The sequence below is a fragment of the Dipteris shenzhenensis genome, chromosome 17 (assembly GCF_047967505.1).
Source record: "Dipteris shenzhenensis isolate YYH24624 ecotype China chromosome 17, Dip_SZ_1.0, whole genome shotgun sequence".
Lineage (NCBI taxonomy): Eukaryota > Viridiplantae > Streptophyta > Polypodiopsida > Gleicheniales > Dipteridaceae > Dipteris > Dipteris shenzhenensis.
Window position 1 is genome coordinate 9,993,160 of NC_141612.1, and position 22,394 is coordinate 10,015,553.

A 22,394-nucleotide genomic window follows, 5' to 3' on the forward strand; every position below is an offset into this window, starting at 1 on the left:
GTCCCATCTCCTACCAAGGCTTTCCCAAGGTACCGTTAACAAATTGGGCCAGAGTGATGAACCAACGTAGTACTTCCCATCTCTTGCCAAGGTAAGAGCATGACTGCAATCTTGGATGGAGGAGCGGGTGTAAGCATAGTCACTAAGCAGTGCTAGGCCAAGTGGGGATGACCTAAGATGGATAGCTTAAACCTTGCAGTCAAATTGGATGATGGAGCAACAACCAACTCATATGAGTTCTAAGGGACATCAAGATAAGAGCTTCAATTTGACCTATCGAGTGTGGTTTGTCGTAACGAACTTCCACAACCAACTGGATGGCTATGGCATCATATTGGGTAGACCTTTCATGCATACTGCAAGATGGTCCATGACTGACGCTTCCAATACTATTTACCTACGAAAGGGCAAGCAAGTGACGAGGGTCGATCTCGAAACTTGGAAGAATTTATTCGCAGTTGCATCTAATCCCACCAATAGGTCAATATCAGTAAATGTATTCAAAGCTTGTAGGTACCTTATAACAAAAGCTACAATTCTTGTTAGAGGTTGGATCCAAGACACTTATAAAAGTTGTTTGGTGATGAATCATCCCATCAAGATGTACCAATCACTACCAAATGACCTAACCTTCAAGCATTGACATCAACATCTACTCCCACATCTCAACCTCTACAAAAGCCTCACCAGCAAAGATGACAAAGAAGAGTGACCAAGCAAATGTGGGTCTAAAAGGATCTATTAGAGGCCCAAGAGTACTTTGAAGGTGAATTATATATTTGGCTTCCAACGAAACCTTGACACCGAAAGCCACCCCATCATGGGAACAACAAACCTCGACATCAAAGAGCAAAAACAACTCCATCCAACAAGGAAGGTACACTACCGTTGGGTTTCCACAACACTACTAGAGGCCCATGGATATTGCCTTGGAAACACTTATATTTGAGTACTCAAAGTACTAGGTGTTACAAGATCACCTCGATCATCTTTAAGGAGCAATGATAATGTGCTCAAGAAAGAGCAAAAGAAAGAATGGAGGTTGAAGCCTCTAAAATCATCATCAACAACAAATGAGAGGCCCTCGTTAGATTCAGGCCTACCCATTATGAAAAACACGATAAATATTGGTGAGTAGAGCCATGAGAACCTGCCTTGGAAAAGGAAGAACCATAAGAACCTGCTCACAAGAACAAGGGAAAAGCACCAATATAGGAGGATCACACACAAAGAACATCTTATACCTCCTATTGAGTAGTTACACAAGAACGTGTATGCAAAAAAGAGACAGCAACACAAGAACAAGTCAAAAAATTTTAATGACTTTGAATGTACTTCGTATGTATAGTGTGGTAGAAGAATGGAGATAATTTAACAATTTCAACTTGATAAAGGTGCATCCTTTTATGGGGCATCCAACAAAAGGTACTTACCTCAAGTGGTGCACTATCTTGTGTATGGGAGGCACGGGGGTGGGTGGGAAGCAACATTTCTTTAGATGTTTCGAGAAATGTGAGTTTGTAGCAGAATGGAACAACAAATGCACGTGGTACAAAAGTCAATTTGCCTGCCGAAAATTATCGAAAATGTATGTGAGAGCTCAGAAAAAGAATCTTGTCAAACAACCTCACATGATGCAAAAACTTACCGTGGTAGAGGGGATCCGCAAAAACACCCCCCCTTACCCCTCGCCCCCGGCCCAAGGATTAGCCAATCCTTGCCCAACGAGAACTTCTACGCCGCCATCCACGAATCAGATTTCAACGCGGGGGTGGAGTTGTTGGAATCTCTAATAACACGTCGCATTTACGGACCGGTGATTGGGTGGTGATGAGGTTGGTGAGAACAGGCAAGGCGACAGCCAAGCGACTTTTGGGAAGATGCCCAGGCATAGAAGGAAAGGGGTGTCCAGTATCCTTTGATCCTTTGATTGGCTGGCACGCGCGCGCGCACGCACGCACGCGTGCGTAGAGACACATGCACGAATGCGTCAAAAGGTGAAGCGAAAAGGTCAGGCGTCCACTAAGAGGTGGCCACAAATTCCAACCCTCAGATCTCGAAGTCTCCAAAAGGCCCTTTGTATCTCGTAGTTTCTCAGAATTTCACATTTGCTTGAATGTAAGTTTCTTTCTGCTACCGTTTCCCGTTTCAATTTTCTTTTCTGCTACCCGTTTGTTGTTCATCAGCTGCGTGTTTTGATCAGCACCTGGCTGTTTTTTTTCAGTACAATCCCGGTGGTGTTCGGATTGTAATCGTCGGTCGTATGGTGTATTATCTGCGGCTTTTTAAAATTGATCAGTTCCCCCAATGTTTCTGTTTTGCAGTTTTGGAAAGATTGAAGATCGGTCGTGTGGTGTAGATTGTGATGGTGCTTGACGATGGCACAGGAAGGGGACAAACCGAAGAGCATTCCGGAGAGGGTGCATGATCTGTACTACAAAATTTTTCCTGGTGCGGATTGCCCCGTCACAGGAGCGGCTAGGGATAAATTGTTTGCTGCTGCGCGGAATCAAGAGCAGAAATCGGCCATCGGTGAAGCGGGATGCAGTTCTGGCGGGGTTGAAGGTGGTGAAAATCCTGAGGGTAGGCGGCAGTATAAGCATCCTCACGTATATGATGTATATGGAAGGCGCGTAGATCAGGAAGAGAAACCCGGTGCTGCAGGTGAAGTCTGGAAGATGCCTGCTTTTTTGTATTACACTGGACTTCAGGAGATCAACCCGGCAAACAAGATGCCTAAACACGCCAATCAGCAGCCGGCACCAGGTCAAAAGGAGCCGCTCTCGACACACCGTCAGAGATCATCAATTCCTAAGGGAGGAACAGAGGAGACTTGGGTGTATCCTTCCCCTCAAATGTTCTACAACAGCCTTGTAAGGAAAAATAAAGCAGATGATGTTTCAGAAAGAGATATGGACGCAGTCGTGGCCACTCACAATGTGGTAAATGAGACGACTTGGGAAAGACTGTTACAGTGGGAACGACTGTATTCAGAGCTGTTCCCCAATTCCTCACGGGAAGAACCCCGGTTGTTGTATTTCAAGGGCCGTCCTAATGAGCTTACTCCAAAGGCTCGATTCAAGAAGGTATTAGGGTATGGAGTCCCCTTTGATCGGCATGACTGGACTGTTGACAGAGGAGGTAGGGAGATGCGTTACGTCATTGACTTTTACTACGACGAGAACGCGGAGGGGATCAAATGGCCATTTTTTGTCGATGTAAGGCCTGCTTTGGATTCTCCCGCCGCTCTTCTTCTGAGAGCTAGAATGTCGGTCGACGAAATGTTGGGAAAATCAAAATTGTCTCCGTCTTTGGAGTCGCACCCAACGTCCTCCCCTGTGCAGGCAGATTCTCAGCAAAGTCCAGCTTCCTGATGTCTTACTGGCAATGGTTGAGACGGACATGCTTGACCTGTCTTCTGGATATAGTTGCAGGCATGAAAGTAAGACATAACTTCAGCCACCCTTTTTTTCTTCTTGAGGGCGATTTTGTAACGAACTTCCTGCGTATTACGCTTCTTCATGAGTTGAAAACATAAAGCCTGCAAGCTCTATGTTAGTTGCAATTTTTTTCTAATAACATGGATTATTGATATTGCAAGTGCGTGCTATTAATGCAAGGCAGGACACAAGTTTTGTGATGGGATCTGTGTGCATCTCTTATCACGATTATAGGGGCAGTAAATTACGTTTACGTACGTTTTTATCAAATAAGTTGTTGGCTTGAGCCTACATACTGCTAAAGCTTTGCGTTCTGTGCCTGTTTTGGAATGATGTGTGTTGTATGTGATAAAGCTTTGCTGGTCTAGTGCTTTTGTATGGCAATCGTGTGTTTAACAGTTCAGATCTTTGGATACCTATTGTTGGGCAGAGAAGAAGGGCGTTTCAGAAGTTTCTTTGTTTTGAGGCTGTGAGTTCCTATCGACGTCACTGCAGTCTAATCTTGTAGGCTTTGTACAAGAGTGTTATCCTGCATTGTGCGGCTGGTAGGAGAAGGGGCTACACAATTTATTTAGTATTTCTTGTGTGTGTATTATGTTCTGCAATAGGTTGTAGGTTTTCTCCTTTCAAAGATGTAGGGCTGTATCGGCAAATTGTAGAATCTTTAGATGGTGATCTCTTACATGACAGGATTTTGAAGATGGCTTTGATGATTGCTCTGATTGAAATGAAATGGAAATGAGTAGCTATTTGAATGCACTGCCGATGTTCCTGGATTCATCTAGGTATATGCACTGCTGATGTTCCTTGTTTTGAAATAGCTTGGTGGTTGTTCTGATTGAAATGAAATGGGAATGAGTAGCAATTTGGATGCAGTTTGTTGTTCCTTTATGTTTGCTGTGTTCTGAACCAACTATGCTCTTTGAAGATAACCCATAGAAGATGGGTTAACCGCCCATAGAAGACCTTGTTTATCAATGACCTTGGACCTGCTAGCAGACATGCAAATTTCACCATGTGAAGTTTTCGTCCAAGTTGCAGCCTGCTGGTAATGCGATAATTCTTTCTATCTTAAATGGTGCGTTGCCCTATCAGCTAGATTTAGATTTAGATGCTCGTTTGGGAGAGACTAAAATGAAATCGTTTAGACTTCACAAGCAGTTGTAGCTTGAAAGAAGAGATTTGGACTACTTTTTGATTAGCCTTCTCCTTTAGTGCTAGCCTTTGTTATGGCTGAGTTTGCCCTTCACCTCCGGAGTGCCGACAGAAACTCAGTACGAAGACTTTGTATAAATGGATGCTCAAGTATGTGTGGGTGTGTGGATTTGTATGTGTGAGAGCATACTTTTATACTATGGTCTACACCCACTATTGGGCGCTGATGACATCATTGAGGATGTCATAGTAGCTAGTATCACGTGGCACAATGTGACAGTCCTGAACCTGAAATTAACTGAAAACTTCAATTTTTGGAAGGATTTCAGTTGTCAACCTTGTCCAAAATATTGTATTGACAGGTTGAAGGTCCAGATGTCAAAAGCCCTAAATTTTTCTGTTGGAAATTAGGGTTTGACAGTAAAAAACTGTCAAAAAAACAGTAAAAGACTGCAAGAAATTTCAGACGTGCCAAATGCTGTACCAAACCCTGGAGCAAATACAATTGTACGGATGCCAGTACGGAAACAGGTACGGTGCCTGTACGGAGGCTGTACGGTGCCTGTACGGAGGCAGGTATTGGACAAGTACGATGTACTGAATGTAGATAACTGAATCCAATGTACGGATGTACGGATGCGGTTACGAGATAAGTACGGTGTATTGAATAGGTACATTGTTGGTATGTTGTACGGAAATTGTACGGTGCGGTACTATTGTACGGATACAGGTGCAGGACATGTACGGAACACATCGTACATCTGTATGGAAAGTGCTTTGCAATGGAGCACAGTACTGTATGCAGGTACAGACATACGACGCAGGTACGTTGTACGACAGCGCCTGTACAACAATGTATGGCGAGTGCACGGATCGCAGGTACGATGCTGAGCAGGTACGCCAGATGTACGGGCAGTTGTACGGGCTGTTCGGGGACAGGAAGCAAATCCGGGCTCTGATACCACTATAGGATCGATGAATAGAAAGAGAGAGAGAGCAAGGTACAAAGAGTCGATAGAGTCTGCCGTCACGTCAAAACTAGGATAATGAAAATAGAGAGTACAAGGTACTTGTACCTAGACCTAGGACTGAGTGTCCTAGGTGTCACATAGGACTAAGTGTCCTATGTGGCCTAAAAGGCACTAACACTACAAGTGCCTATATTTATGCCTACAAGCAACATACCATGGCTTATAGGGCATCACTAGAACCACCAGGAGATGGCCTACACAATCCAACTCTGTTGCAACTTCTTGTAGGTGATACATGTTGGTGAGGGAAGATACTCTTGGCCTCACCATAGATGCCAGATCTTGAGCCTGATTCAGAGAAAGGGGCCATGATCTGTTTGCAATGCCTAGACACCCTCAGCTTTTGAGGCCCTTCATCGGGGTAATTGCTGACTTGCTGGGGAATGTGTTGCTTCTACACAGATAAATGCAAATAAAGGATCTGAAAATGTTGGGCATACCTTTGGAATACTTCATTATCGAATATACTCTTCAAAAGAAGGAAGTATAATGCGTCGCACAAATGTCTGGACTGGTGTATCAAGGGTAGTAGGAACAAATGTGTTTTTTAGGGAGAGTGTTTTCATTTCTTCTTGGAAAATTTGAGCTACGGTTAGACAACTTTTTGTACTTTGTAACTGACAGCAGATGACAGCATAAATACTTTTCAGGCCTTTATAACTTGAGTGTAGCTTGAATGATGGGGATGTGAACTGCTTTTTGATTATGATCACATGAGTGTGTGTGTGAACACGTGTGTGTGTGTGTGTGTGTGTGTAGGTGTGCCTGAGTTACGTGTGACTGATCTCCTTCAGAGCTAGCCTTTGCCACGGTTTGAGTCTGCACTTCACCTCTGGAGTGCTGACACATTACAAAAGATCTTTGTACAAATGGATGCTGTGTGTGCGTGAGAGCATGTACTTATACCAGGATCTAAACCCATGGTATCATATCTCTTTATACTATGATCGAAATCCATTGTAGCATTACCCTCCGGGACAAGGGAGTTCGTCTATATTTTTCCCACTAGTGACTTCCAGATTCTTGAGGGAGCAAAGTGCATGAAATTTCCTGAAGACGAGGCCCGTGCTTCATCCTCAGGCAGCATATCTAGGAAGGAGCTCCCTGTTGGAAAACACACCTCTAAGCATGTGTCTCAAGACTAGATGCCATGTAGAAGATCCATGACCTTGCATCAAGCCCCATGGATGAACTCAAGCCTGCCCCAGTATGAACCCAAGGCTTGAGGTCATCCAATGTGGAAGATATGCCAGGATATACAACCACTTTATCTCACTTGAGCATGTGCACACAAGTAGTAAAGAACACATCAGATTTGTCAAGACACCACACGGTAGCACAGCCAAAAACTCATGTATAGATAGAGAATACTAAGTACAAAAACTTGCCGAATGTATGCCAAATTGCCGTACGGTATAGCAAAGTTTGGCACTACTTTCTGCTGCACCTACTGATGTAGGGTCTCTCTCAGACCAGCCGCATGTCCCTCAGACGTCAGTAGCTGCACATGAGAGCCGTTGCTGCTCGCTGTCCTGTGCACAAGTAGTGCATTGACCCTACTACAGCACTCCAGAGATGTCTGCTTGCGTTTGCAGGCGGACATTGCTTGGCAGAGGTCACTGTCAACCAGCAAGCTCCAAATGAGAACAGAAGGGTAGCGGACCTGGGTAGATCTGGGGGGGTAGAAGGGTATGAGGATAGGTGCATCTGCGGTCCTCTGAGGCTGTACGTGACACCTGTGGCCATGTGGCAGCAGCTTTTTGTCTCAGGAGTCGGCCTATTTATACCAATCTTGGGCCCGGGATGGGGTCGGCTGACCTCAGATGATGGCCAAGCCTGTTGGCCCTCTTGGTCGGGCAGTTAGACAGGCTGGTCGGGTCATCTAGGCCATGGGTCCAGCCCTAGTTTGGTTGGTTTCCTGCCTTCCCCTGCCCTATAAACTTTGTGCCTCTGTGTAGCATCTATGCCACGTGTCCAGCCGTAGTTCAGTTGGTTTCCTGCCTTCTCCTGCTCTATAGATTTTGTGCCTCTGTGCAGCATCCCAGAGAGCACCCTTTAACCCCCTAGTTGTCTCAGTTATTCAGCCTAACTTCTTGCTGTAGGTAGTTCAGCCTCTTGAGCATTCCTTCCCAGATTTTGTGAAGGGTTTTATTAGGGATTTTAGCTCGTCCTCCTGCTGTTCATTTCCATATTATATATAACCTTCTGAGGAATTGTGAGAGAGATTTCAAGGTCCTTTGAAGGTATTCCACCTAAGGGGTTGGCTACAGATAGCTGCTCTTATTTTGAGACTTGCTATATAACCTTTCCAAGGTGCAGGGGGTCGTGATTTTCAATTGCTCTGATAGACATGGCACTATGTACAGGGAGACTTGACTATTTATGGATGGTCTTGGGAGGTATGGTGGTATCATTCTGGGTATATTAGTGTTATATCAGAGGCCATCCAGAGGAGCCATGTAGCTTATAAGTGTGGGCACTCAGAAGTCAACAAGCCTGAAACAGCCCCTACAGGCAAGTCACCACTAGCCTAGGGTTCTAGGATCTCCACCATTTGTGTGCTAACGTGCAAGGCCATCATTTATAAGTATTATAAACATCGGGACACATACGATGTAGGCTAGTGCATCACCAACCAAACGTAGAACACTCTATATCATCCCTGAGCTAGAGGTCAAGCAACCTCCGACGACAGTCCATCCCAGTTAAGACTACGCATGCCATACCACACAGCCCCATCTGTGCACAAGTATTGTTAGGGTGACAGAGGCTTGGACGGGCTCTCAACCTTGCTGGGGAAAGGCCCCACTCCCAAGAATGACCAAGTAAGGAATGCCTCTCACTTGTATAGATGAAGGGCATCTTAGGCGTCTCAAGCCTAAGAGTATCCTTATTGTATCAAAGGTACCATGTGTCCTAATTGACCCAAGGTTAGAACATGAGACCATAGGTTAACTTGACCTCCGTAACACTAGCCACATTAGCACCACACGTGGACATAATGTCTCCTCCCTTATCTAGAGGAGGATTGAAACATAAACTTTGGAATTACCGCCGAAGAGAATCATTACTTTCCCAAGTGCTATTTTGAGTGATCTTTTCGCTTAACCTTCAGTTGTGGGACAACCTTGTTCCTAAGGTAGAGGAGGATTGAAACATAAACTTTGGAATTACCGCCGAAGAGAATCATTACTTTCCCAAGTGCTATTTTGAGTGATCTTTTCGCTTAACCTTCAGTTGTGGGACAACCTTGTTCCTAAGCTGTCGGTCCCTATAACCAAAAGGTATTCCGGTTCATGGGGTAGATAAGTTGTCGAATCCTTCAGTTGTCAAGTTATCTCCATGACACAGTGTCTCTTTCAATCCACCAACATGAAAGATTGAATAGGTAATTGTAGCTTGTAAGCATGAATCACAATAGCGATGAGATACCTTGTAAACTTTGCCGGTGCGCATTACCTGAGAATCTTTGGGATTCTGAAGTAAACCTAATGACCCTCTGAGACTCGAGGTGGCCACTTTCGATTAGCATAAAGTTGCGCTCTATCTTGAGCACGTTTATGCTTTCCCTTGTTGATGTTGTAGCAAAAGAGCTCACCTTGGCGTTCTATAATTGGTTAGAGTTGCTAAATGCGTAGCACTGTTGTAAGCAAACTCAAGCAAAGGAAGCTAATCTTCCCAATCAAACTACCTTCTGGAGACATAAGCTCTCAGTATGTCTTCCAAAGTTTGATGAACTTGATTAGTCTATCCATCCAACTTTGGATGACGAGTTGAGCTCATGTTGAGTTGGGTGTCCAATTTTTTGGAACACAGCGCGTCAAAAATGCCTAGCAAACTTAGCATCCCTGTCACCATCTATCTAGTAAACCATACATGCTAAACAACTCCTCAACAAATAAATGAGCAGGCCTATGGCTGTAATAATCTCTTGTAGCTATTAATCTAGCTACAAGAGGTTTGTGGCAAGCTAATATTTGCCTTGTACTCTCAAGTATTTCAACAAACTACCTTGTCTCAAATGCTCAGCTCTATTGTTAACAAATTTGAGGTAAGCCTACATAAAATCCTCGGAAATACTTTGCCATTTATTCTCAGATATCTCCAAAGGATGTAACAATCCACCTCGTCTCAAGTGCTTAGCTTTATTGACTTGGCGTAGTTCACAAATTTGATTATAAAATTTGACGTCATGCTTAAGCTTAGGCGAAAGACTAGATCCAAAATTCTTGCAACCCCGATTGTTCGGCATTGGTCTGGTCATGACATTCAAACATCATGCCTCATATCTCTCAGCTTGGGTACATAGACCTTACCCTTTCAGAGAAGTAGACCATTCCAAGTGGAGTACTCTTGAAGCTTACTACCAAGAGGGTCATTACCAGCTTATAGATTATCCCACACACCTTGGAATAATACATCAGGCTCACATCAAGCTTGTGAGAATGAGAGAGAGAGAGAGAGAGAGAGAGAGAGATGTCTAAATGAATCTTTGTGAAGCAAAGTTGATGCACACTACCGATTTTGCGCAAGGCATCAGCTACCTTGTTGGAATAAATCTCGAAGTTAATGGAGTTGCAAAAATACTTCAGAGAAGAGTTGTCAATGTGGATCACAAAAGTAGAGCCATATAAATACTTCAAAGAAGAGTTGTCAATGTAGATCACAAAATTAGAGCAATGCAAATAACATCTCCACTCTTTTAACGCATGAATAATATGCATATAGCTTTTTTTCATGCATTGGTCACCCATGCTATGGCTCGATTAGCTTTTGACATAGTTAGTGGCATCCGTTTCAACCATAGGATCGCCTTTTGTAACATGTAACATGTTTGAATGGCTTAAAACATGCATCAAGCTCCTTTGAACACACCATGGGTCAGTACTTATTGTACCTTCCCTACTCGATTACTTTGGACAAGTGTGATAGGGATCATACTAAGTTAGCAGTCCCAAAAAATTTCACAAGTCCTAAAAAGGATTTGACCTTGGTAATTGTTCTCAAAATTAGCAACTCAAATGTTTTTTTTGACTTTCTCATAGTCAATACTTGCAACATTTATTAAATTAATCTGTCTAAGTTAAGTGATTTCTTGTTTCAAGAACTCACATTTACTTTCTTTAGCATAGAGCTGCTCTTTCCTAAGTATGGACTTCTCCATCCGTAGATGGCATACATGCTCAAAGAGAGTCTTGCTATAGCTGAAGATGTCATCCAATAAACTTTCCTAGATATGGACGAAATAAACAGTTCATCATCTACTAAAAAGTTGCATTAGTGAGTCTAAATGGTAACACCAAGAACTCATGGTGATCGAAATGCATGCAAAACAAGGCTTTAAAGACATCTTTCTCAATTATCCTTATTTGGTGATAGCCCATCCTCAAATTGATCTTCATGAAGTACTTGTTTTGCAGAGTTGATCAATGAGATCATCCGGGGTAATGGATATTTGTTCTTAATCGCCAAGCGATTAAGACCTTGTAGTCTACACATAGACACATATCAAAGTCCTTCTTTACCACAAGAAACAGTGCACCCCAAGTTGACTTGCTAGATCACACTTGACCTAGTTGGAGGTATTTCTAAGGTGGGCACATGCATAGGCTACATGCACATTCCTCAAATTGATCTTCATGAAGTACTTGTTTTGGAGAGCTGATCAATGAGATCATCCGAGGTAATGGATATTTGTTCTTAATCGCCAAGCGATTAAGACCTTGTAGTCTACACATAGACACATATCAAAGTCCTTCTTTACCACAAGAAACGGTGCACCCCAAGTTGACTTGCTAGGTCACACTTGACCTAGTTGGAGTTATTTCTAAGGTGGGCACATGCATAGGCTACATGCTAGGAGAGGTGATGTGGGAAAAGCTTGACATGTAGGCCACAAATCTTTCTTGCCTTTTGACACACTCCACAAGGTTGTCTCCACACAAATTACTTTTAGGACTCAAAGTGGCTATTTACTAAAGGTAAATGAAGAAATGCAGTTCTAGTAGATGTACTTTTAGCATGCATGCAACCATATGGCACTTGCATGTGCTTGCACACTAGCACTCATACATGCATGTAGCCCCTTGTCAACTTTAAACTCACTTGGCATCCCATAATCGTTAGCATGGCAAGTAAACATGCATGCATGTGCTGTGCTTGCATGAAGCTTTCTTATCACATGAGCAAAGGCCTAAAGTAGAGGCTTTCGACAATCATAATTGTTACACAAATAGCTGTTTTGGGCTGACTAGCCCAAGAGGAGGAGGTCTATTGGGTCATTAGTAATCCATGATGAGCTTGTTGGAGGCCCCTTCTATGCAGGATGAGACGCTTGAGACCTTGAAGTGTTAATGCCAAAACACTAACCCCTAACTCCTAACGTGGATATGCACTAATGAGTTAGCTCATCATTGTCTAGGTGGTGGGGCAATGGCCTTTTCCAGATGACTATATATGGTGCAACAGGTGCCGAGTGACGATCATAGTGTACGTGGTGTGATGTGAGATGGGAGTTAGCATAGGTAAAATATAGAAGTGGATTTGAGGAGATCAGGTGTAGAGAAAGAGATCTATTCCATATGGCCAATCGGATGCACATTACACACTTAGGCTTTAACCCAAAAACCAGGGACCCTCTCTACTATTCTTGTTGGACTATTTATACTCCAGGGCTTTATCCCTTAACGCGGTAGGTATTAGCCACCACCTTTACAATGATTGAAATTCTGGATGTGTGATCCTGACATCCACCCATTGTTGGATCTTAATTTGGTCTTAGGATATCTACCCGTGTCTGATCATCCGTCGCTTGGGCACTGCCTGACTTTACTTTCATCTGACTCCATCATCCTTGGCCTTTGCTATTACTTGATTGGTCGCCGTTGGGTATTACTTGATTGGCCGCCGTTGGGTACCACGGATGGTTGGTGGGGTTGTTGTGCTCACTGCACGGTCCTTTTGTTAGAATTTCTCTTTGTTCGTAGGTGGGAACCTTGATTCATCCGATGGTTGGGGTGCTTAGATTTGGATTTGGTGTTAGTTCAATCCCATTGTGCAACACTCGCCCCGACGCTATTTCAAGCCGTGTCCTCATGATTGGATTTGTGGAATTTTCTTGTTGAGGTGCTCTGAAGTGCAACCTTGGGGTTGGGGTTGTGGGGACCTTGGCATTCACACGACAATTGTAACATTTTATCTACTTCAGGGTTGGGGTTGTGGGGGACCTTGGCATTCACACAAGAATTGTAACATTTTATCGACTTTGGCTCCGCAGAGCCTCATCAAGTTTGTGTATTAGTCCCTCTGGAACCCCAAGCTTCTTATCATTTCTAATTGTGATTGCATTGGTCTCACCATAACTTTTGTGAGGGTTCTTTGTAAGGATAGTCGATGTGCACCTGCAATTTACCAAAGCTTGAAAGTCTTCTCAATCTTTTGTTTGATGCCGTGACTCCAAGTCTGTTCCATGGTCATGGGTATAGATTGTGATTTGCCCTTTCCCTTGTGTTGTGCACTAAGCCTAGAGCCTCATTCTTCATGGTGAGGCTGGGGTTGGGGCATCGTCATCGCTCAGATCAATGGACTCGCCTTGTATCATGGTCTTAGTGAGTGTTGCTCCTTCTGCCTTTGGCTAGCTATGTGTGAGGGTGAACGATCCTTTACTGGAATCTTTGAACCCTGGGTACCTAGGTTTTGGCCATCAACTCCCAAAGGGAAGAGAAATGATCAAATGGACTTTGGGGAAAACACTTTGCCACACACAATGGCCCCTTGTCCCAATCTGTACTTAGCTTGGGTAGGCCCAAGAGGCTACTCCTTTTCCTATAGTTGCACCACAACGACCAGTGCCTAATGTAACAATGCTTGTGCCTAGACCAATATAGGTGTGGCTAGTACACCTAAGCCTGGCTCCAGGTCCCATTAGGCGAGGACTAGTGAGCACAATACCTATTCAACCTACAACTTTCTATAACCCACCCCAAGGACACCCAATTACGGTACCGTGCCAACCCCTCAAGCACCTCCGCCTGCACCACAAATGGTACTGACAGATGAGGTCATGAGGATCCTAGTGCAAGCACTAGGAAGGGGGGCCATGCCGCAAGTTCTTATGGGGAGAGACATTAACGCTTCAAGAAGCCACCCGATCACCATCTCCAAGCTCATAATGAAATTCTTAAGAGAGTGAGATTCAATGTCCCATGTCGAGAGGTTTGAGCAGATTTGTGAGACCTTTGGGGACATAGGTTACTTGGACAAAGTCAATGCATTTGGGCTGAGCCTAGATGGTAAGGCCAGCCAATGGTATAGAGCTCTAAGCGCAGAAGAAAAAATCAATTGGGAGACACTTAGAAAAACATTCATAGTGGGATTCACCCCCAATGGTCCTAGCTGGAGCCCTATCAACAAGTTGAATGAGGTCAAGTAAAAGGAGCATGAGACCTTACAAGAATATATCACAAGGATTAAACACTTGAATTTTGGCTGCGAGTCTCATGAGAGAATGAGCAATGAACACTTACTACCACTCTTCCTCATTGGGCTAAGGGATGCAAAGCTGCATGATCATTTGTTCACCCTAAACCCCACATTGTTTGAGTTGTGTAGCAAGCTTGCTATACCCTTTAATGATAACAGAAGGATAAAGGTCAACCAAAGAAGTCCCCTGCAGCTTCCTCCGATGTGTCCCATACCGGCAAGTCTATTAGTAGAGAGACCAAGGAGACAACCTCAATTCCTAAGGGAGCCAACATAGATGATGTGGCCACCGACCTCTTAAATAGAGTGGCCCAACAACTCAAGGGGGGATTAGCAAGGTAAGGCCTTAGAAATCCGCACCTATTCCCAAGGAGAGACAATGTGTGGTGCAGGCTGCTGTGCACGGGCAACCACCCTATGAATGAGTGCCCACATCTTAGAGCCAGGCCGTCACTCTATTGTGCCCACTATGCTAGATGGGAGAATCATGAAACCTCCCAATGCCTTTATCCGAAGGTCAATCCCTAGTCGATATATCAACAGAGGCAACCTTTGATCCTACCCGACCACCTAATGAGTTTAATCAAGGTCAAATGGCTATAAAAGGAGCCCCCCCCACTAACTAAGAGCAATATAGGGCTCAAAACCTTTCATTGCCACCACTTGTCTTGGGCCCTCAATCCCCATCGCCTCGTATCACTCCTATGAATCAAGTGATTATTAAAGAGCCCCCGAGTGAGTGGGAGGAACCAAATTATGCCCTCTCAGCAAATGAATCTCGTCTATACAAAGGATCCATATACCAACCCGGCCAAGTAAGTGACTACGTTTTGCAAAATGAGCAATACGTTCTAGGGCCAAGTCTCTTCAATGTCGTTAAATGTGATCACTACAAGCTAGGGCCATGAGCAAGGAACTTAGAAAATAGGCTCAAAGAGATAAAGCAGCTTCGAATCGGTCTAAGGACAAGAGTCGTTCAAGAGCCATTAAAATCGGGAGGGGATCAGATAAGGTTATCATCCAGAGCAGGTTCGATGAGGACACCGCCATCGTATCCACTTCCACCTCGTCTGAGGGCACCCAGTCTCGGTGCTGGGCCATGACAACCTTTGGTTTGCAGAAAAAGGTAGTGTAAGAGGGGTACAGTCACATAGGCAAAACCTAGACTCGACGGGGTGTAGTGAGTATCCCAACCCAATAGCCAACTAGCAATGCCTCGTGGAGGCACAACAGTTGGGCCGTGACTGCTAAGAAAAATTTGAGGAGAGGCTTAGAACCGATAAGGGCATGGATACCATACACCCAAGCTACAAGCCCAAAAAAAAGCTCCTAACGCCACCCCTACACTAGAAAAGGTGGTTGAGGAAGACTCAGAAGGCATTTCAGTGGGACGGTTGCTCCTAAGACACAAGATGTTCGAAGAAGACCCTAGGTGGCACTAGGTTGCAAAAGAGGACCCCATGTCCTTTTATGGATTCGAGGAATCGTAGTATAAAGGTCGAGAGCCCATCGCCCAACCACGGCTTGCTGTATTCTTATCCATAGAGGCCAAAATGCCTAAAGCAACCCTACTAAGAGGGAACCCCATCCTTTGTAGAGACCTCTCCAACTGGATGAATGGACAGATGGTCACACCTCAAGAAGTGGCCACCGAGGTAATGGAAGTCACCACGGAAGAACCAAACCTGTTAAAGTTTCCGGTCAACAAATCGGGTCAATATTTCGAGAGTGATGACACCCATGTTGTGCTCCCAATTACCTACCAAAGAAAGGATGCCACGGCAATCTTGGATGGTGGAGCACGTTTTAGCATAACCACTAGACAATGCTGGGCTAAGCGGGGAAGGCCTGAGATTGAAAACACCAACTTGGTTGTCAAATTAGCCAATGGAGCAATGGTCCAACCGGTAGGGGTTTTAAATGACATTAAGATCAAAACCTTGGATCTCACATACCCCGTCTAGTTTGTTGTGATGGATTTCCATGAGAAACTAGATGGGTACGATGCCATTTTGGAAAGACCCTTTATGCGCACTATAGGTCTAATCCATGACTGATCCTCAGATAGGATTTATCTCCACAAGAATGATCAAATCGTTTGGGTTGACCTCTAGACATGGAAAGCCCAATGCCCATCCAATGACATGCAACTTATTCGCAATGGCTAAGTAAGACACTACACAGAGAACCGCCTCCTTGGATGTATTCCAAGCATGCAACAAGAAGGACTTGGGCGAGGACTGGGACGAACACTGGTATGCTCCACTGCCAGAGCACGAGTTCTCCCTAGAATTGGATGCATCTTCTTGTTACTATAGATTTGATTGAGAGGACGGGGACAAAAATGGCAGCTTATGACTCCAAGGTGCCTGGGAACATGGTTCCCTTAAATATGATTAATAAACTAGACGATGGCCAAGGAATTCAAAAGGTGAAAACGGATCTTCATTGGTTGCGATATGTGGGTGGCCATTACCACACACCACGAGTTCTCGACTAATTGGGAGCCAAGAGGGATATAATTAAGGATCCCCTGGATCCCTCAAGGCACAAGAGACCCCTCTAGCTATAATGAAGCCCCCACTGGAAGCTAATCCACCATAAAAGGGCAAGGCTCCAAAAGCCAAAACCCCCAAGACTTCTCCTAAGGAGAAGCAACCTCCCCCGAAGGCCTTGGAAGATGACAAGAAAGAGAAGATTGATTTACGTCAGGTCCCCAAACACTTTAAGGCTTACACGATCTAAGACCGCAAGATACTTCTAAAGCAGGTCAAACGAACTGCAGAAGAAGGGAAGCACCAAGGGTATGATAGTTTGGCTAAGGTCAAGGAAGATGACCTTGCCTCAGATGGTGAAGACCTTGAACCGGTCTATACAGCCCATGACCTCTCCCCCGAGCAAGAAGAAGCTCTTATTGCCCTTTTGCAAGAATTTCAAGATTGCTTTGCTTGGAAGTACATTGACATGAAGGGCGTGCCATTCGAGGTTGTATAACACACCATCCCCATGATGGATGACATCTGACCAACGCAACAAAGACACCACCCAATGAATCCAAAGTATGCGACGCTTGTACAAGAAGAGATACATAAATTAATCAACAGAGGGTTCATCTATGAGATTGAGCACACGGATTGGATATCCCCTATCATCATAGTGCTGAAAAAGACAACAAGATTAGAGTATGCGTGGATCTCAAAAAGTTAAATTTCGTGACTCGCAAGGACCATTACCCGGTGCCTTTATGGAGAATGTTCTGGAAAGAGTCACTAGCACAATGAAGATTATAGCTTCCTAGATGGGTTCTCTGGTTATAATTAGGTATCTATTGCACCAGGGGATCTGCACAAAACCATGTTTGCCACAGAATGGGGACTAAATGCTTCCAAAGTGATGCTCTTCAGTCTCACCAACACTCTCTTGACATTCCAAAGGCTCATGATCATGGCTCCTAGACGACGTGTGTGTTCATTTCCAAAGGGATGATCACCTCAAGTACCTGAGACTAATGTTTGAAAGGTACCGTCTCTACCTCAATCCCTTGAAGTGTCAATTTTGGGTTAAACATGGGGTCATCGTTGGACATGTTGTGTCCAAAAAGGGGATCTCCATGGATTATAATAAAATCAAACTTATCCCGGAGTTACCCCCTCCTACCAATAAAGTGTAGCCCGTCTTGATCATAGGCGTCAATGACCTACAACAAGCGCTTCTTACCAAAGCCTTAATCTAGGTTAGGGAGTTATATCATTTAGCACTGAAGTAGGAAAATGGTTCGCAAATGAGCAAACTATCGCATGATTATATTGATCACTGCACCGTGGTTGTCCTCTACGTATCACTAAATGGATCAAGGCTATCAAAACGTTGATTAATAAGTTCATTTCGTGTGGGGAAACCGTGTGCATAACACGTTCATCGAAGCAGCAACACTGCTAATACTACTTTGATTCATACGACTAGATTGAGAGCTTGTTATTCAAATGTTGGCTGCCACTGCTACTACGGCAAACCCATGTATATGCTCCGCACAACAAATACATATAAACATATAAACATAGGTTGTGAGAAGTAGCCGCAATAAATAAGAGGCCTTTCAAACAAGAGGACACGTCTGGAACAGGCCTTAGTGAAGGTTTCTATACCAAAGCATCTACGAAGGAATGACATATTGCTATATTGTGGGTGGGCGAATACCCCGTGCTATATCCCATCTTTTTGCCCGCATACGCCTCTAGCCAGTCAAGCAAATGGACAAGCGCACTAAAGTCCACAATCGCAGTTATCAGACCAGAAAGTCCTCGTCATTAGTATACGAGAGAAATGATGCAAAACAAAAACAATCATTCATTTGCCATTCCAAAACATGCAGTTGGTCGTTGCCAACTATCTTCGTAGCTACGGTCAAGAAATGTTCGTCATTCCTACTAGGAGTGAAAATCTCTCTCTCTACTCCTGGCGCCTTAGCAGCCCTCCTTGTAGATACTCCTCATGCTCAGAAACAACTTATTCTTGAATACTATGGGAAACATTCCAATCAAGTCTCCCGTTTCACTATCTGCTCATAGTGCAGTCACACCATTCCCTGCAGACTTGAGTGTTTCGAAGCGCGTAGTGTCTTCAACATCTCAAACCACAAAGGAAAGTGGGTGCTTCGGAGCATCTTAGTTCCTTCCGCATCTAAACCCATGAATGAAAATGTCTACTCATTACAGTCACGCATCTCCTCAACCTTTTGTTGGTCGACTGTAGTAAACCGACATAGAGAAATAAGGAAACGAAGAGGAATAAGGAAGCGAAGTGTGTTCGGCTATCCTTGGGCATTCATGGTGCCCTCAGCCCTCAATGAGTCAAGGCAAGTTGACTGGCCTGTGTTCTGGCTAAATCGTAGTGATGGAAACGTCAAAGGTGGAGCATATGCGGAGGGAAATGACGGAGGGATATAGATATAAACACACATTTCATTAATTTGGGACTCATAAGTACTTTTGGACAAAAGTTTATAAAAAAACCACTATTGAAAAAACATAAAACAAAAAAGTAAGCCAAAGTTGAAAGTTTTTAGAATAAAATTAAAATTATGAAATTTAACGTAAAATCTTACATAGAGTGTGCACGGTCCCAATTCTTTTTTGTACGTAAATTTCTATTTAAAAAATCAACTTTATGAAAATATCATTCCCAAACCAAAGTTTACTTTTTGGCACTACCCTTTTGGAATAAAAAGTTTATTTACTTACACTATCATTTTGTACTAATAATGTAGAAATTTAATTCTTACATTACTCTATATTCAAAAATCCTAGTATAATTTTTTACTTTTAAGAATCCTCATTTAAAATTTTAACTTTTCCTTAACTTGTTAATAATTTGAATAAACAAACTAATTTAAATCCATGGTAAAACTACACACACACACACACACTTCGTACTCCTTTCCCCCTTTACATTCACTTTACCTTCCCCCCTCCCCCTTTCCACCCCCCTTTTTTTTCTAAAAACCCCTCAAATTCCTCCTCTTTTCTTTTTCCCTTTTATCCTACCCCCCCCTTTTTTTAATTATTTTTCCTTTTTTAAAAACTTTTTATTCTTTATATCCTATTTCATATTCAATTTCCTTTCTTAAATTCCTCTATTAATTTTCAATTACTAATCTCCCCCTTTTTTATTAGCTTATTCTCTCTTTTTCGCCTACTTTACTTTTTCTTCTATTTATTTCCTTTTATTTCCCTTTTAATATATTCCCTTTTCTTCCTGAAATACATTTTTTCCTACCACCCTACTCGACTACCTTATCCCCCTCTCTTCAATTTTAATCTCCCCCCCTTTTTAAATTTTTCTATTTTCAACTTCTCTTCATTTTATCTAATCTTTCTTATATCTTACCCCCCCCTCTCTTAATATAACTCTACCTACTTGTTATGTTGGTTTATCTACCCTTCTTCATTAGGCTAACTCCTCCTAATTTCACACGTGCATTGCTTTTTAACCACGCCTCTAGACCGCCGATCCTAGACACCTCTTTATCTACCTGACTCTCTTGACTCATGTCCCGAACTGACCTTCCTTTACCTATAAAACATGACCTCTCTTCATTACTTTCCCTACCCCTGCTCTCCCTACACGCTCGGCTTCAATTACCTCTAAACATCTCCTATGCTCTACTCGTTGTCGTAGTACATTCCCTCACGCTTCGTACTTTTACCACCTCCTCCCTACTCAAAGCTCTCCTGCTCTCTGTTTAGCTCCTTGCTCGATTACCTTCTACGGGCAAGCTATCTAAATTTGTGCCCACTGGCCCTGCTCTCCTCTCCATTCCTTGACTGTGGTATCGCTTTTGATCTCTGCACTTCGACTGCGAGTCTTCTCTTATCAAATCTCGCTCACTGTGCACCTCCACGACCCATCACATGTGGCACGTCTTGGACTCTCAGACTTGATGGTGATCCTCGCGGTTCATGCGCATCGATACACCCAGACTTCACCACCCTCATAACTCCTCAACATGGATTCATAGGTTCCTCTGTATTTTATTTCTTTTTTGTTATTCTTAAGAAATCATTTATGAAACTTGGAATTCCTAAACTTTAGTTTCTTGAAAAAGTTTGTGAACCATGTTGCTTTGAAAAATAGAAAAGAGCAACCTTGGGAGAAGCACCTCTCGAGCAAGAGGTATTCTTGATTTGATACATACAGATGTATGTGGTTATGCACAAACCCCATCAATGGTCCATTGTACTACTTGAATTTCATTGACAAATACAAAAGATATTGTTGGGTCTACTTCCTAAAAGGGAAATCTGAGTCTTTTCTAGATTTCATGGTAGAGAACCAAACATGCAAAAATATCAAAGTTGTCAGATTAGACAGAGGAGGTGAATAAATGTCTTTAGGATCCATGAACTTTTGTAGAAGTAATGGCATTCAAAGATAGTTCCCTTGTGCAGTTACTCTTCAATAAAATGCACTAGTTGAAAGAAAGAACGGGACTTCAACAAATAGTGCTATGCACAAACCCACATCATCAATGGTCCATTGTACTATTTGAATTTCATTGACAAATACAGAAGATATTGTTGGGTCTACTTCCTGAAAGAGAAATCTGAGTCTTTTCTAGATTTCATGGTAGAGAACCAAACACGCAAAAATATCAAAGTTGTTAGATTAGACAAAGGAGGTGAATACATGTCTTCAAGATCCATGAACTTTTGTACAAGTAATGGCATTCAAAGATAGTTCACTTATGCAGATACTCCTCAATAAAATGCAATAGTTGAAAGAAAGAACATGACTTTAACAAATAGTGCTAGAGCAATTCTCAATGAGCATCTTTTGAATCAATATTGGGCAGAGGCAATTCACAATGCAAAATACTCACTTAATTGGCTTCTGACCAAACTGATTCAAGGTCTGACAACTTATGAGGCATTCATTGGATACAAGACACACATTGGGCATCTCTGCATATTTGGCTGCATAGCATATGCCCACATACATCATGATCATCACAAAAAGCTAGATGTCAAGTCATGTAATTGCATTATGGTTGCTAAAGAAAGCAAAGCTTACAACTTGTATGATCCCATCAACTAAAAGGTCATAATCTCCTAAGATGTAGTGCTTGATGAAGAATTGGAATGGAAAACATCAAATACATAGGAGATGGTCACATCAATTACTTAATCACCTATAGAGAAGGTTGATGAAGAAGAATAAGAATTCCTAGAGAATCCACCAGAGGAACAACTTAGATGGTCTAACAGAGAAAGAAAACCACCAACAAGATTGACATATGCTCAAAAAGGAAAAGCAATTCAAATCAAAACCATCAATTATGCTTTTATGACTACCATCATGGCTACAGAAGAGCCATTGTACTTTGAGGATGTAGTTGATAAGTCGAAATGGCAAACTACTATGAACAAAGAGATGGATGCTTTGTACAAAAACAACACTTGGGATTTATGTGAACTTCCACCAACAAATAAGGCCATTGCAAACAAATGGGTTTACAAAGTAAAGTATAATTCAGATGATAACATTGAAAGATACAAAGCCAGACTAATTGCAAAATGTTTTGCACAACAATATGGTTATAATTATGATGAGACTTATGCTCCAATAGCAAAGACAGATTCCATAATATTTTTGATATCACTAGCCACACTTAGTAGATGGAATGTGTACTAGCTAGATGTTAAAAATGATTTTCTCAATGGTTACCTAGACGAGGGAGTCCACATGCAACAACAACCAAGGTATGCTGAACCAAGAAAAGAGAACTAGG

At 43.0% G+C, this 22,394-nt stretch overlaps 1 protein-coding gene across 1 annotated transcript; it reads left to right on the plus strand.

Moving 5' to 3' along the window:
• The first annotated feature begins 2,034 nt into the window (after positions 1–2,034).
• Positions 2,035–3,645, plus strand: LOC147891656 (uncharacterized). The gene is made up of 2 exons (XM_087388393.1): positions 2,035–2,118; positions 2,325–3,645. Exon 2 carries the CDS (start codon positions 2,379–2,381, stop codon positions 3,372–3,374), a length of 996 nt encoding a protein of 331 aa, XP_087244519.1. The 5' UTR covers positions 2,035–2,118; positions 2,325–2,378; the 3' UTR covers positions 3,375–3,645.
• Positions 3,646–22,394: the final 18,749 nt, after the last annotated feature.